The sequence below is a fragment of the Chionomys nivalis genome, chromosome 7, assembly GCF_950005125.1.
Source record: "Chionomys nivalis chromosome 7, mChiNiv1.1, whole genome shotgun sequence".
NCBI lineage: Eukaryota > Metazoa > Chordata > Mammalia > Rodentia > Cricetidae > Chionomys > Chionomys nivalis.
The window spans coordinates 31,311,649-31,329,116 of record NC_080092.1 but is presented as its reverse complement, the minus strand read 5'-3'; the positions used below and the strand labels follow the sequence as shown (position 1 = coordinate 31,329,116).

General features: G+C 43.0%; 2 protein-coding genes across 2 annotated transcripts; both read right to left on the bottom strand.

Moving 5' to 3' along the window:
* On the bottom strand, positions 1-954 carry LOC130877488 (olfactory receptor 56-like). Its single transcript, XM_057774842.1, has one exon. The coding sequence runs from the start codon at positions 952-954 to the stop codon at positions 1-3; it is 954 nt and encodes a 317-aa protein (XP_057630825.1).
* A 12,691-nt stretch (positions 955-13,645) lies between these two features.
* On the bottom strand, positions 13,646-14,593 carry LOC130877896 (olfactory receptor 56). Its single transcript, XM_057775541.1, has one exon. The coding sequence runs from the start codon at positions 14,591-14,593 to the stop codon at positions 13,646-13,648; it is 948 nt and encodes a 315-aa protein (XP_057631524.1).
* Positions 14,594-17,468: the final 2,875 nt, after the last annotated feature.

Here is a 17,468-nt window from a genome sequence, read left to right as displayed (position 1 = left end):
TCAACCAAGAGCTCCCCTACCACAGGGACACTTTCCCAGGAGTTTCCTCAGGGCTCCAGTCACTTCTTTGTTCCTTAGACTGTAAATGAGAGGGTTGAGCATGGGGGTGATCATGGTGTAGAAGGCAGAGACCACTTTGTCCTGCTTGGAAGAGTGGTAGGCCTGTGGCCGCATGTACGTGATCATGGCAGCCCCATAGAAGAGGGAGACCACCATCATGTGGGAGGAACAGGTAGCAAAGGCCTTCTGCCGCCCTTCTGCAGAATGCATGCGGAGCACTGCCACCAGGATCCGGAGGTAGGAGGCAGAGATGACGGAAAAGGGCAGGAGCAGCATGAGGACACAGCAGACGTAGATCATGGTCTCGTACAGGGAGGTGTCGGCACAGGCCAACTTGAGCACAGCAGGAACCTCACAGAAGAAGTGGTCAATCTCCTGGGAGCCACAGTAAGGGAAGCGGAGTGTAAAAACGGCCTGGATCAGGCCATCCACCAGGCCAAAGAGCCAAGACCCTGCTACCATGAGCCAGCAGACACGGCGGCTCATGACTACGGAGTACCTCAGGGGTTTGCTGATGGCCACATAGCGGTCATAGGCCATGAAGGCCAGCAAGAAGCACTCATCCCCCAGGAGAGTGAGGAAGAAGAGGATCTGGAGGCCACAGCCTGTGAAGGAGATGGAGCCACGCCCCATGAGGAAGTCAGCAGCCATCCGTGGCACAATGGTGGAGATGAGCATGAGGTCCATGAGCGACAGCCAGCTGAGGAAGAAGTACATGGGGCTATGCAGACGAGAGTCCACAAGGATGAGGAGGATCATGAGCCCGTTGCCAGAGAGGGCCACCAGGAACATGACCATGATGATGGAGAAGAGGAAGAGGTGCAGCGGAGTGCGAGAGAAGAGGCCCAGGAGGACAAAGTGAGAGATGAGAGTCTGGTTTCCTGCCCAGGCCATTGTTAGGAAGAGCTGGGATCTGCAAGCAGGTTTAAAACATTCAACATTATAACATATAAATATATATATATATATGTATGTGTGTTATGTATATATATAATATATATACAACACATATATGCACATATACATATACACACATTTATATAACAAATCACACACATATATTATATATATATATAAAACACACACACATATATATATAACATAATATTGAGGACATTGTGACTTTGCCCAATGTGTTGTCATCTTTAAATATGACTTGGTCTAGAATAAGTGTGTAAACTCTTTAAAGATTAAAAAAAATAGTGTTGGTTGTTAAATTCTAACACTTTCTTCACGTAACTGAGAAATTAGTTTCAAGCTTGTTGTTATTGTTGTTGCTTATTCATGGGGGAAACAGTTTCTGTCCCTAGCAGAAACTGCTCTATTCTCCTGTCTCATACCTGACTGGGGATGTCGTTCAGGGTTAGATCACTTACCTAGTATGCACAAAGCTCTGGGTTCAAGCACTATCACCACACAGTAAGATAACATAAAATCAGTAAAGGCCCCAGGTCCTAACCACTTGCGGGTTTGCTCTTTTAAGAAAAGCACATAGGCAGTGAAAATGGTCGAGTGGGCACCCGACTAAACTTTGGTTTCCTGTTGTTGTCTAAATGGAGATAACAGTAGGCACAGAAGCCGATGGACAGTGAAGATGTGCGGTGGGAACGTTAGCAGCACTTAGTGGTTTAAAAGTGGTGGCCGGGTGCCATTACTTAGAGCATCTGTCAGGAGCCAGGAACCATGGCGAGGGCTCTGTGGCATCTTCACATGTAAGCCTCATAATCACCCTGAAAGTTGCAGGTGTGGCAGTGCACACCCGTAATCCCACCCCCACACGAGGGACACTGAGGCAGGGGGATCTTGAGGTCAAAATCAGCCTTGGCTACATAGTGAGACCCTACTTCAAAACAAAACCAAATAAGAACACAAAGTCCTTGGAGAAAAAAGATGGCCATTAACTTCATTTCATTAATGGCAAACTAAGGCCAAGGAAGATTCATTATTATCTTCAGATATGAAAGCATATAGCATGTTAATTCAATTACATTTGTGTGTGTGTGTGTAGGTGCATACACATGAGAGTTTACAGTATGTTTTTAGAAAATACTTTAATAACATACTGTGAGGGTGGGGATGTACACCCATGTTCTCCTGCACCTGTGTGTGTGGAGGTCGGAGGACAACCTGCTGAAGCCAGTTCTCTCTTTCCACCACATGTGTCCCAGGGATTAAACTCAGGTCATCAGTCTTCAGGATTTTACCAGCTGAACCATCTCACTGGCCCTAATAGTACTTCTTATCTGAGAAGCTTAGTAAGTGAAGAATAGTGGAGGCAATGGAGAGTCCAAAAGACAGAAGTAACTAAGGGGCGGGGAGGTGGCTCAGAGAGCAAGGGTGCTTACAGCCAAGACTGACAACCCAAATTCAATCCCCAGAACCCGCATTAGGAGGGAAAGAGTCCTGCAGGCTGTTCTCTGTCCACCACACACACACACACACACACACACACACACACACACACACACACACTAAAAATTCAGAAGTAACTAAATAAACTATAATATATGGCAAAATAATATTTAGTCAATGGGATATCAATGACATTTATTTTATTTTATTGAAACAGGGTGTCTCAGTGTAACAGCTCTGACTATCTTGAAACTCGCTTTGAAGACCAGGTTGGCCTCAAACTTGTAGAGATCCACCTGCCTCTGCCTCCCCAGTGCTGGGATTACAGGTGTGTGCCATGACACGTGATTATTTATGACATTTTAATATTAAAAAATTATTAATACTTTTAAGAATTTCTGAAGGCTTGAAGAAAATATACCAGGGTATTAACAGTGTAATTTGTCCTATGTACTTTGTACTTTCTACATTTTCTATAAGAAACATGGAAAATTAGTTTAATTTTAAAGTTAGGCTAAATCAGGCTATTGTGTGACTCAAGAAATGAAAAAAATTAAGTTATGAATTGTTCAGCACCTAAAAATCATAAGTCTTCCCATAATTACCACCAATCAGCTAGCAAAATTAAATAAAAAGTCCTAGTATTTATTTACAATTACAACAAGTATGGAATAAAATCCTTAACTTAAAAAACTTAACTGAAAAATATTTTTAGCCAGGCATTTTTAGCCATATATATGTTAGGCTCGATGGTGGAAGGGAACAATTTTTCCCAAAATCCACACGATCACAAGTAGAATCTCTCAAGGCCATTGGCATTTTGCAAATGGAAGTGTTTGGGCTGGGGTTCTTTTAGAAGCTCCCCCAGGGCAGTGAGAAGGCCAAGAACAGATGAAATTCTGGGTACTGGGGGCTGAGCATACAACACATCCTGATGGGGTAGAAGGGGTAGAGACAGGGGCATCTGCCAATAGAGGCCACAGGCGCCTTCTCCAGAAAGACAGACAAAGCTAAAATCATTAGCTCACACACGTAAAAACACAAACTCTCTCCAAGAGAGGGAAAGAAGTTGAGTAAAGTCACGTCGATGGACACACAATGGGGACCGTTCTGCCTCTGTGGCAGGGAAAGGAGAGAGGATTGTACCAGGTACTCCCTAAAGCCTCTTCTCAACCACTGGGGGTTATTAACGGTTCCCTTTAAAATATGTATGGTCTGAAGATCTCCAGTCCTGGGGGGAGATGTTGCTTGTGCATGCCCTCATGGACCTCTCTAGACCTTCTCTCTAAGGAGAGTGACCACATATACAATAAAAGTCAATAGTTTTAGATACTGCAACAGCTGGGTGGAAGATGACCAACTTCCAACTAAGAAAGCTAAGCTCTGCAGTGGCCGTAAAAATACAAAATAGTAACCAGAGAGCAACCCCCCTCCCTGTCCCCCACCACGGGTGCTCAGAATGGGTTACAGGATACAGCATTGTAGGGACGAGTATGAGGTCAGCAAAGGGATCTCCTGGGAGTCCGCTGAAGAAACGCCCTGCCATACATGTCTCACCTACCCCACATAAAGGGGGCCTTCCTCACCCCTGGCAAACACACTACACTGCTTCTCTGGGGAAGGGGAAAGAAATGGAGTCGCAGACCAGGGGAGCTGAGGCCACTGCAAGTCCAAAGGGCCGGTGGAGACGGTGCATTACCTGGGCTTTTCTCCTGGACCCAGATTCATTTCTACCAGGTAGGAAAGCAGAGGACTCTCCCAGCAGTCAGGAATGTGACTAACTTAGGAACCACTCAAAACTACCGATGCCACAGAGAGAAACACAAACCAGTCCTGTAAGTCAGGCTGCAATGGGCATACCTCACGCACGCTCAGAGCCAGTTGTTCTTAATACAAATTCTTAACACTCTAATCTGAGCCGATATCCAAGGCTAGCAGACGTAAAAATTTTCTATCAACCAGCGAAGGAAAACTAGTAAGACAATAGAGATGTGAAAGGAGACTTTCTCCAGGGAAGTAGAAAAACCATTTTACCAACCATGAGTGAGATAAAGAAAGTGTTACAGACAAGGACAAGGTTAGAGTCTGGGAAAAGAAGTCACAAGAGGATGGCACAGGAAAAAAAAAAGCCCTCAGTAGACATATTTAGAAAATAGGAGCAGTTTTTTTTGTTTTGTTTTGTTTTTTTGAGCAGCTCTCCTGGCAGGCAATCTTACAGAAATGTTTGAATGTGTGCAAAATGACTTGTAGACAGGATGTAGATTCAATTAAAGTAAAAAAGAATCATAAATAATCTAATTACTCAATAGAGGAAATGCTAAATAAACAATGGAGTGGTGTAAATAATAAATAGGCTTTTAGTGAGTTCCTACAGAATTCTCTCTAAATTGTTTTAAAGTGCATCAGTGCACAGAAGGCAATGGACACGTGGACTCACAAACCAAATATCCAGGCTAGCATGCAAGAAAACAGCAGCACTAACCCAGAGCAAAGAATCATGGGAGTCTGTTTGCTGACACCGAGTTAGAGAAGAAAGTCTTCGTGGGACACAATTTTTTATCTTTAGCATTTTTAAATTTGTGAGAAAATGGCCTGGTTAAGATAAATAAATATATATTAAATTGATGCCCAATAGGATTTGTCATGGAAACCTGCAAGACAAAAGCCAGCAAAAACAGCACAGAGTCTGCAGCAGGCACTCATAAACACATATTGAACAAATAGCTAAAATAATTTTGGAAAAAAAACATCCTGGGGACTTGCCTTGTCAGTGAACAAAACACAGCCCGAAGTCTTATTAATTAAAATTTCTTTTTTTGTAGGATCAGATCTTGACAAAGCCTTTGTTATAGATGAGACACTCAAGCAGAAGCACACCTGGGAGTTTCCTTGAAGAGCTTTGCGTCAGAAGGAGTGGAAACCGGCCCCACCAGAGAGATTTCTCACAAAGAAAGAAAACTACAAGCCGAAGAGAAGGGAGTGCACGCACCAACACACGCTTCTCCAAATGAACCCAGAGTTCTAATTATTCTTCAAAAAGAGAACATGAAGATGGGGGAAGTACGTGGGTGGTAGAGGAAGAGCAAGCAATGCCTTGCATCCAAGAAGGGGACATGTAGGTGGTTGTTGTTGGTCCACTAGAATGGATATTGATGCTGCCTTTCAGATAAAATCTGATGTCTCCATATTATAAGAGACAATTCTCCCAACACTCTGAGGGTCTCATGAAAACATATGCCAGTTTCAGGGAGTCTGGGTTTCGTTCAGTTGTTCCTTGGCTTGGCAATACCAAGCCATACTCTTCTGAAAACCTATGATGACATTCTGAGGATGCCACATCTTTTCAGGGCCACTCTGTCTGTCCAGCTTTAAATGATGAACTGAACAAGGCAGCCAGGTGTTCGCCAATGCTACCCATGGTATAAAAGATTAGGCAAAAGAACCCATCATCAGAAGCCAAATGGAGACACACAAGGTTCTACACCTGAAGGCAAGAGAGTGTCAGTAGTGGTGACTTTCACAGACACCGGTGGCTTTTAAGGACCTGGCGGGAAGGACCAAGATGCAAAGAGGACAAGTCTTACCTGAAATCACAGAAACAATGTCAGGAAAAATGTCTGGGGACCAGCAAGGGACCAATCAGAGTCTGAACGGACTTAGAGAGCAGGCTCCATCTACTACCACCACCCAGCAACAGCTGCTGCAGCCAGTGAGTTAGATCTTCAAAGTGGTCACAGCACAGATAAGCTGAAGTACCTCCAGACCCTCGAGAGAAATGGATTTGGAAAAGAAGTGCAAAGGGCTTAGGAAACATAGAAGGGAAATTTGTAGGGGGAAAAAACACCCACCTGACTATTACGAGTCTCTAATCTTCTATGTTGTACACACGGGAGCTGGGGAAACACAATGTATTCCGAGAGGCTGTGGAAAAATATTGAAGAGATACTCTAAAATGGAAAGGAGATGGGAGCTGAGAAAAGGACCACAGAAACCCCAGAAAAAGAGAGAGCTCCTCCCTAAAAGTCTAGTACCTGCTGCAGAAGCCATAGGAAGGTCTTCCAGAAGATCCACCTCTAACCTACCAAAAGAACTTGGACCATGAAGAGAAGGCGAGGGAATACGCAGAGTTCTTACCTGTAGGTGTGACCCCTTGGTAGGGTCAGGGCCAGCTCCTGCCTGAGAGGTTTTATCCCTTGTCTGCTCCCACCTACTGTCGTCTCTGCTGTGACTAAGGAGAGTTGCTTCTGCTTCGATAAGTCCTGAGAGACCTGTCCTCCACCACACCTCTGTCCCAGTCTCTCGAAATTAAACCTCTGAGGAAAGAGAGCTTCGATAAGCCTGAGAGACCAGTCCTCTGCCACACCTCTGTCCCAGTCTCTCGAAATTAAACCTCTGAGGGAAGAGAGCTTCCTGCAAAGTTCTCCAGTCATCTCTGGGGCCACAACAAACTCCCTCCCAGGGGGAAGACATAGTGGAAACTAGGGCATGAGGGTTTCTGTGGACCAACCTGGGAATACTGGGTTTTCCTGCCGTTCCAAAAACAAGTAGGAGCTTTGGCTTTTGTGTTGTAATGCGTCTACTTTGGTGTCAGTCATTAAGTAATGTGTGTAGGTAGAATCAACAACTACCTGGAATATTCTAGAGCCCCATGCTTCTCCATCTTCCAGCAGCTTCCCATTGCCTAATCCACTTAGTGTAGTTACACTGCCCCTTACTTCATAGCTCAATTCTACTGTGTTTTAGCGCAATCCCCAGAAGTATATACAAACACACCCGGAGGTCACTTGTTCCTGGCACTGTCCACCTTCTGCCCACCATCCTGTAGGTTCACAGAAAAGCGGGTTTCTCTCATACTAAGAAATTGTTAAGACTAAAGGTAGCATACCACATTGGCAAGCCCAGCATTAGGAAGCTGAAGCAGAAGTATTGTAATTCTGAGGCTAGCCTGAGAAAAGTGAGACCCTGTCTCAGAAAACAATGCCAACAAAAAGGTAACATAGGACAGGCACTAGGAAGACAATATCAGAAAAGGCTAGGTTGTAGAGACCCACAGATATGAGCCTGTTCCACCTTGACTGGAGGTCAGAGAGTTTGTGCTTATTTTTGCTCTTTCAAAGTTGTTGACAACAGGTATGACTACACACCCTAACCTAGGGTGTGGTTACTTGGTATTTTGGACATTAAGATGGTCCATAGAGGTGGATCAGCTCTACCCTGACCAAAGGTCAAAGATTTCAAGCCTATTTCTGCAATATGAAGTGAGGTGGGTGTGTGCATGAGTGGGGATCTGGGAGGAGTTGAGGGACAGAGAAAATATGCTAAAATATACTGTATGAAATTCTAAATGAAAGAGAAAATATAGCTTATTTGTCTTTCTGAACTTAGTTTATCTCACTTAACATATTGTTCTTCAGTTGATTTCAGTTTCGTTTACACCTGAATAAAATCACGTTGTGCGTACGCAGCACATTTTTTCTTTGTCCATCCAGTTAGCGATAGGCATCTAGGCTTGTTCAGTATTGTGAATAGTGTAACAGTACAAACATGGGTGTAAAAGTCTGCCTGGGGTAGAGTGATTCAGTCCTGTAGGTACATCCCTGGGAGAGGGATAGCTGGATCTCATGATAGTTTTATTTTTACTTTTTTGACGAATCTCCAAGCTGACTTCCATAGTGACAGCATCATTTTACATCCCCACCAGTACCATATAGGGGTCTCCTTTCCCCAATCCCCACCAGCACTGCATAGGGGTCTCCTTTCCCCAGTCCCCACCAGCACTGCATAGGGGTCTCCTTTCCCTCACATCTTTACCAGCACTGCATAGGGATCTCCTCTCCCCAACCCCCACCAGCACTGTATAGGGGTCTCCTCTCCCCAATCCCCACCAGCACTGTATAGGGACCCCCTCTCTCCAATCCTCATCAGAACTTGTTGCTATTTGCTTTCTTGATAGTGTTCACCCTCACTGGAGAGAGCTGAAATCCTGGTGAAGTTTCAGTTTGCATTTTTGAGAGCTAAGAATACTGAATCCTTTCTCAAATACATATTGGCCATTTTTATTTCTTCTTTGGAGAACTATTTATTGGGTTCATTAGGTTACTTATTAATTGGATGATTTAGATTTTTGTGTGTTTCATTTTAGGAGTTCCTTATATAGTCATGCTATTAATCCCCTGTCTGATGTATTATTAGCAAAGTTCTTTTCTGTTTTATAGGCTGCTTCTTATTTAAATTATATACATATTTAGGGATTGTGTGTACACAACTGCAGGTGCCTGTGGAGGCCATAAGTAGGCATCAGATCCCCTGAGGCTGGAGTTATAAGTACTTAGGAGCTTCCTGATGTAGGTACCGAGAACTGAGCTCTGGTCCTCAAGAGTACCAAGCACTCTTAACTACTGGGCCATCTCTCTAGCCCCTCGGCTGTTTCTTCCCTCTGGCAATTGTTTCCTGGACTGTATAGAAGTTTAGTTTTGTGTTCTCCTGTCTGTCAGTTGGATTGTATTTTGTGCTTTTGGAAGCCTTTTCAGATACTGCTTCCACATGCTGTATCTCAACATGATTCTTTTCTGTTTTTCCCCAGCTATGTCAGAGTTTGGGGTCTTATCTCAAGGTCTTTGATCACTTTTGAATTGAGTTAGTGAGAGACATGGACCTCGTATCACCCCACTATAGGAAGATACCAATTTTTCAGGACCATCTATGAAAGGACCTATGGTTGAGCCATATGTGGCCAGGTACACACCTGTAATTCCAGAACTTTGGAGGGAAGATTTCCACAGATTAATGACTGCCAACTTATCTTCCACTTTAGTGAGATACCCTGACACAAAGGAATACAGTGGAGAGAGACAGGGTAGGACACTCAGCATCTTCCTCTGGTTTCTTCCTGCATATACAGGTGTACATATAACACATATAAAACACACACACATACGAGAGAGAGAGAAAGAGAGAGAGAGCAGTCATTTTTTCCCAATGAATTTTTGATACCTTTGTCAGAAATCAGGCAGCTACAGCTGTTGGGTTTATTGAATCTTCTGTTCCATTGATCTACAAGTCTGCTTCTGTGTTAACACCATGCAGGGTTTTTTTTTTGTTTGTTTGTTTGTTTTTTGTTTTTTTGTCATTTGGCCCTGTAGCATAATTTGAGATCAGGCACTGTGATCATTCCTGCATTGCTCTCTGTGCTGAGTATTGTTTGGGATATTTAGCATCTTCTATACTTCTCTGAGAATTTTAGGATTGTTCTCTCTAGTTCTGAGAAAGGTGCTTAGAATCTTGACGGGAATTACATTGAACCCATGGGCTTCTTTTAATAGTAAACCCACTTTTTCATAACATTAATTCTACCAATCCATGAGCGAAGGGGTTATCTACATCTTCTAGCATCTTCTTTGATTTCTTCTTCAGTGTTTTAAGGTTTTGACTGTAGTAGTCTTTGGTTTCCTTTAGGTTAAATTAATTTCTATTTTTTTGTGTATGTATTTGCATGCCTGTATACATGTGGGTATGTGCAGGTGTGTGTGAAACGGGATCTTCCTTGGTCATTCACCACCTTATTTTTTGAGCCAATGTCCCTCGGCGAACCTAAAACTCACTGATTCAAAAACAAACAACCATCTCACTGATTCTGCTGCACTGGCTGACCTGCAAGCTTCAGGACCCTGTCAGTCTCTATGCCCCCACCCCAGGGATTACAGATGAGTGTGGAGGTGTCTGGATTTTTAGGTGTGTGACAGGCGTCCAAAATCAGGTCCTTATTCTTGTATAGCAAGTAGTTTCCCAATGGAGCTATCTCCCCATATTTTTTAAAGCTGTGAACGGGATTCCCCCACCTCCTCTTCCACCTCACTTTCTTTCTTGACAAGTTGGCTATTGGTGTGTGGAAAAGCTACAGATTTGTGTATGCCGATTTTGTATCCTGGTACTCTGTTGGAAATGTTTTTTTGGATAGAAGGCTTTTCTGGTGGAGTCAGTGGGGCCTTTTAATCTTAAAATCTGTAAGCAGAGATACTCTGCTTTCTTCCTTTCCTGTTTGTACCTGTTTCTTTCTCCTGTTACCACCAGAATGCTTATGTCACTAGAGCAGCAGTGATGGTGGCCGCCCTTGTTTCATTCCTGGCTTCAGAGGAAACACTTTAAGCTTATCATTACTTAGCTGGTGTGTGCGTGTGTGTGTGTGGTGTGTGCGTGTGGTATGTTTAATAAAGCTTTTATTACATAGAAGCATGTTTCTGCTCATCCTCGTGACTTCAGAGATTAGATTATGAAAAATACTTAACTTTGTCAAAGACCTTTTTCCGTATCTCTGAGACAGTTGTTGATTTCTCTCCTTAATTCTATTTCCATGTTGTATTACATTTACTGATTTGCTCATGTTGAACCAATATTGCATCTGTGGGATGAAATCAACTTGGTCATGGTGTCTGATTTTTCTCATTTAAATTTTTTCTTCTTTAATTTCATGTATGAATACTACATTTACTTAATCTCTACCCCTTTAACACCCCTCAAACTGCCCCCATGTCCCCCCACTCCTAAAATTCATGATCCCTTTTTCTTTAATTACTATTGTTACACGTTTATACATATAGATATATATGTATTTATATCTATATGTATGTATCCTACTGAATCCATTTAGTGATATGCCTATGTGTGTTTGTGTTTAGGACTGACACTTGGAATTGAGTAACCAACCTATCAGGGAGCTCACTCCTGAAAAAGAATTATCCCCCAGTCTTATCAACTATTGATTGACTGTCAGGCATTGACACCATGCAGGTCTTGTTTAGGTAACGAAGTGAATAGAAGACACCACTGTCTTGCAGCAGGAATCCTGGTTCTCTAGCTCTTTCAGTCCATCCTCTCCCTCTTCCTTGACTTTTCCTGAATGACAGGTGTAGAGGTTACCTTGTAGACTGGCTGGATCTGGGCACCCACAGTCATTTCTCTGCATTTTGACCAGTTATGGATCCCCACAATATCCTCCATCTGCTGCAAGAAGGAAGCATCTTTGATGAGAAATGAGAGCTACACTCATTTGCGGACCTAAGGATAAGTATTTGAATGTGGTTAGAAGTTATGTTGAGGGCTGGGCATGGTGGCGCATGCCTTTAATCCCAATACTCAGGAGGCAAAGGCAGACAGATCTCTGGGACTTTGAGATCAGCTTTGTTTATATAGTGAGTACCCGGCAGTCAGGGGCAACATAATAAGACCTTTTCTCAAAAAAATTTATATTGGTTAAAAAAAAAACAACAACAACAAAAAACAGTAGAAGGTTCTCCTCTTGAGTCTGTGAGCTTTACCATAGTTAATTGGTTAGGTTTGTGGTCAAGACATGAATGCTGTCCTGTTGAGCAGATTGTAGTCCAATTAGACAGACAACATTTCGCTACACAAAGAGATCCCCAGTGTTTACAGATTGAGAGGTCTGATGTTGTTAAAAAGACAAATCAACACTTTGTGTACTACTGCTCAAAGTGTGGTTTCATCAAGTCCAATGCAATTGCTTTCAAAAAATTTTTAAATGGAGAAGTTAATTCTTAAATTTATGGAAAGCTTCAGAAGCTCAATAAAAAACAATATTGAATAAGATCAAAGCTAGAGGTCAGGTTGTGGTGGCGTGTACCTTTAATCCCAGTGCTCAGGAAGCAGAGGCAGACAGAGCTCTGTGAGTTCGAGGCCAGCCTGGTCTACAAGAGCTAGTTCTAGGATAGGCCTCAAAGCTACAGAGAATCCCTGTCTTGAAAAACCAAAAAGACAGACAGACAGACAGACAGAGAGAGAGAGAGAGAGAGAGAGAGAGAGAGAGAGAGAGAAAGAAAGAAAGAAAGAAAGAAAGAGGGAGGGAGGGAGGGAGGGAGGGAGGGAGGGAGGGAGGGAGGGAGGGAGAGAGGAAGGGAGAGAGGAAGCTGGTGGAGTCACAGTTCTAATTTCAAAGTTGATTATAAAACAGTGGTAAAGCAGTAATCAAAACTATGTAGAGTACTGGCATAGAGATGAACAGAAAGAAAACAGGAAGTGAACTTTCTAAATAAACACACATATTTATGACACATTGACTGTTGGCAAGGATGCTAATGTCATTCAGTGAAGGAAGAAGTCTGAATTTTCAGAAAACATTAGAACAATCGGATATCCATCTACATGGATAAGGGGATGAAGCTCGACCTCTACATTGCATGATAAGCTACAATGAACTGAACATGGATCAATAAACTAACTATAAGACTGGAAGCAATAAAATGGATGCCAATATTCAAGATCTTTAATTTGACAATTAGACAGTCTCAGTTATGATGCCAAAGCCACAAGCAGCAAAAGAAAAAATAAATAAATTGGACTTTATAAAAATCCTAAAAACTGTTGTGTACCAGTATTACTATCCAAAAGTAAAAGGGCAGCCTGGGGAGTGGGAGACATATCTGTACCTTGCATGAGTGGTAAGGTCACAGTCTCTGTAGCATACAAAGAACAACGACGACTCATAAAAAACTCATTTTAAAAATAGTCAAAGGACTCAAATAAGCATATATCCCAACATTCTAAAAGACACACCCATTCATGTTCTTGTAAAATTGCATTTATTTTTTTCTGTGTATGCATGTTAAATACATGTGTACCCTGGAATGCATATTAAGGTCTGAGGACAACCTGTGGGGCTTAGTTCTCCCTTCTACCATGAGGGTCTTGGAATCAAACTTAGGTTGTCAGGCCTAGTGGAAGAAGCCTTTACCTGCTGACTGGTCTCACTGGACCCCAAACAAAAATTTAAAGGGCAGTTTCTAAAGCCTCTGCTAGAACACAGAGCAAGCTAAGGCTATTCAAGTGTTATAGAAATCTCAATTCCTGACATCTGGAAAATTCCCATTTAATATATCCACATTTTTTTTATCCCGAATTACCTATTAAATAAGATAAAATGGAATAAGACAATTTCCAGCCCTTAGTAAGCACTCATAAAAGACAACTATTTCCAAGAATAATTAAGAAAGAGTAAATTTTATTGAAGGATGTTATGTACAACTGATAAGAACAATAGTGAAGCGGGGCTCCCTTGTAAGGTTTTAAACTCATAGAAAGGGATCCCCACAAAATCCCTGTGAGAGAGGCAGTATCATGACTCTCCTTCATCTAGAAGGAAAGAGAGATTCACACAACAAAAATGCCTTACCAATAATATACCAATAGCGGGTAACACAGCCAGGCCCTGGACCACGGCTTTTCAGTGCTTGCTGCTGACCTTGCAGCGGTCCAGCCCTTTGTGCAGTGCCCCCATCACCTCCCTGTTTCTCAAGCTATAAATGAGGGGGTTGAGCATAGGAGTGAGAACTGTGTAGAAGATTGAAACGACTTTGTCATGGCTAGGAGCCCGGTATCGCCTTGGCCTCAGGTATATGAACATGGCTGCCCCATAAAAGAGAGAGACAGCTGTCAGGTGGGAAGAACAGGTGGCCAGAGCCTTTTTTCGGGACTGAGCAGAGTGCATGCGGAGCACGGCCCCCAAAATGCGAGCGTAGGAGGCCACAATGATGGAGAAGGGGAGGAGCAGCATGAAGACACAGCAAGCGAAGAGCAGGGTGTCAAAGAGGGACGTGTCCGTACAGGCCAGCTTCAGTAAAGCCGGCACCTCACAGAAGAAGTGATCTACATATCTTGAGCCACAGTAGGGCATGCTCATGGCTGCCACCATCTGAATTACTCCATCAAGGATCCCGAAAGCCCAGGAACTCCCAGCAATCTGGAGACAGACCCTTTGACTCATGAGAATGGGGTAGTGAAGTGGGTGGCTAATGGCCACATAGCGATCATAAGCCATGAGTCCCAACAAGAGCCCCTCAGATCCCACAAGAGAGACAAAAAATCCAATTTGTATGCCACAACCCACAAAGGAGATGGACTTCCTGCCAGACAAGAAGTTGGCTGCCATCTTTGGCACAATGTTACAGACCAACATGAGGTCCATGAGGGAGAGCTGACTGAGGAAGAAGTACATGGGAGTATGAAGTCGGGAGTCAGTGTAGATGAGGAGGATGAGGAGAACATTCCCACAGAGCGCCACTGTGAAGACCAGCATGACCGCAGAGAAGAGGACCAGGTCAGTCTGGCTGTGGGAGAAGATGCCCAAGAGGATGAACCCATCTATAGATGATGCATTCGGCCATATTTCCATGGCTCAGTGATTCAGCAACCTGAAAACAGACACAGAGAAGTTCTGAGATGGGGCGAGTATGACTTTGATTCTCAAATCTTCTTCAGTCAGATACAGCTTTTGTACTTCACCAAAATTTAATGATATTTGCTTTGCAATATACAGAACCATGGCCTTTCATCTACCGTAACTTTTCTAGTTCACAGAACTACATTACAAGTCTATATTTGTATACATTACACCAAGAACAATAGAATCTATTTTTAGGAGTCACACAGTTATTGGACAATCCTCTTCCAGCCAGCAATATCTCGGCTTTGTTATTCAGCACTGACTTTAAATAGATGGAGTCATACTTTAACACCACTCAGACTATTTCCTGTGCAAACGAGAACTAGTAAATTATAAGGGAAGATAATAAAGACCTAGGGATGGGAGCCTGGAGAAATGGCTCCGTGGCGAAGACCATTTGTGACTCTTGCAGAGGACATGAGTTCAGTTCCAAGAACCTGCATTAGTCAACTCACATCTGCCTGTAACTCTGGTTCCAGGGGATCCAATGCCCTACTCTGGCCTCTGAGGGAACCCACACAAATGCATCATACATGAGTAGACACTATCTCTCTCTCTCTGTCTCTCTGTCTCTCTCTCACACACACACACATTTTATGTATGTATATATATATGTATATATATATAATAAGTAATAAAATCTTGGGATGTTCTGGTGTTTGTTTGTTTTTGAAATAGGGTTTTGTCCTAAACCCTATGGTAGTCAGGGAACTCACTATGTAGCCTAGGTTAGCCTTGACCTGAAGGCAATCTTTCTATTTCAGCTTTCCTAGTGCTTAATTACATGCATGTAATTTATGTAATTCATATAATACATGCCTGACTGCTTCATCCTGAATCTTTATTTTACTCAGGCCAAAGGTCTTGGAATCCTTTTTATTCCAATATTTCTGTCAATCATTCAATTAAGAGTCAAGCCATCTGAAAACCTCTTGGTTCTAGAGCCAAGGCTTCTCAGAAGCTAACTATCCCTCACTGTGCACACAGCAATTGCCACGTTTCATCCTGATAACTCCTTGTGCCTTTCTTCACGGTTCCCCAGCTCTGTTACTAAAGCTGTTGAGTTCTGTTTCCATAATAGTTCCCATGATTCTACTAATGTATGAGGTGATTAAAAACCTCCTGCTGAACGTATGCCAGTGTCTTCCTAATCTAGTCTAAGACAAATCAAATTCTTATAGACAAACAAGTTCTTCCATGCAAGTGTGCCCGTACACACACATGAGTGTACACTCGTACATCTGCACCTACTAAAGCCTTGGAGCTTATGCCTTTCCCCAACGTTCATAGTGCTTCCTTGATTTCCTCAGACTGAACACATCTGCATCTTTGGCCTCTCACTTTTTAGAACTTGTCTCTGAGGCAAGCCTTTTGCTCAGATCCCTAGCTCTAACCTGCCTCTATCTTGGCTCAAATGCCAACTTCCCTAGAGATAAAAAGTGATATTAAAATCTAGGCATTTTACACTATCCAGGCCTTTCCCTGATCCAATTTTCTTTACTCACCTCATTTGGCTGCATATATGCTCCCCACCCCGCGTTTTAATGCCTGAATTGTCTCGCTGGAATATAAACATCATCTATTATTCCCAGTGACATCTGGGAAGCCCTTAGGGAAGCCATTTAGTTCATAGCTTGACCTCAAAGAATATGGATTGCTGAATAAGATAATTCAGATGAAATACATGACTGAAAGTCCAAGTTCTGAAAGCAGAAAGGCCCCTCCTTTGATTTTAGGGAGTTTGTTTCTGACCTGAGCACAGCAATTTGTGACATGCTTTCTTTCTTGGTGAGAAAATAAATGATAACACAGGAAATAGCTCCAGCTATCTATAAAATACCAGAATATTCTTCACAAATGGATGGCAGTTGCACCCCTGAGATATTTGTGTGCGGGTGTCTTCATGTCTACCTACCACACTGCAAAGGGAAGTGAAGCGGTTGCCTAGGATGTTGGGCTCTTTGTATAGAAACACCTGGGATAATTCCCTAAATTGGGATGGGTTACATCAGACCAGTGATTGTTCATTTCTCCACAGAACAGAACATGTTTGATGTGTCAGAATATGGGTTCAGGTATTCTTCCAAACAATGATATCCAGAAATGGGGTTTTCTATAAGAGTGAATTACTGTCCCCATAGCCTTAAAGTAAATTACTGTCTCCCTGGCCTTAAAGTACCTTCTTAGCTATATCAGTCTTAAGATCAACCAGGCAAAATAACTCAGGTCTCTAGTGCTCACAGGAGAGCTTCCCCTTGTGCACTGAGAAAAGCCCATCCTACTTATAGGAAATGAGGACTTTGTGTCACATACCCTTCCCAGCTCTTTTATGATCAGTCTAGTTGCCCAAGTCATCTCACTCCAGCCATGGTTGATTCCTTTCCTTCTCCACGCACATGTTGCAAACATCAGAGACCATCTACTCCTTATCTGATCAGCGCTCCTAAATACTTCTTACATGCTAGCTCCTATCCAGTCGCACCATGAGCACTGTCCTCAGATGATACCAATGCCCTTCTATATGACTGGTCTGCACTTGACTCCCTCCCCAGTGTATAACGCTGAAGGAAGCCTCATCCCAAAAGAACAAAAACCAAAGCGCTTCCAAAAGAAAATTAAGACTTTCGCTGACGGTCCTCTCATTGCCATTCAGACTTTTCCTTCTGAACTCCCTGGAATGCCCTTGATTCACCCTCCCTGCAGTTCCTCCCACACCATGGGCTCGCCCCAGTCACAGAGTCTTTGAAGACACTTGTTCTTCTCTCCTCGCAGAGAAGCTCTGCTTGTTCACTCTCCTCTTCCCCTTCTCTGTGAAGACTACCCT

Excerpts from the sequence above, each read along its gene's own strand:
- LOC130877488 (XM_057774842.1), bottom strand. The coding sequence starts at position 954 with ATGGCCTGGGCAGGAAACCAGACTCTCATCTCTCACTTTGTCCTCCTG.
- LOC130877896 (XM_057775541.1), bottom strand. The coding sequence starts at position 14,593 with ATGGAAATATGGCCGAATGCATCATCTATAGATGGGTTCATCCTCTTG.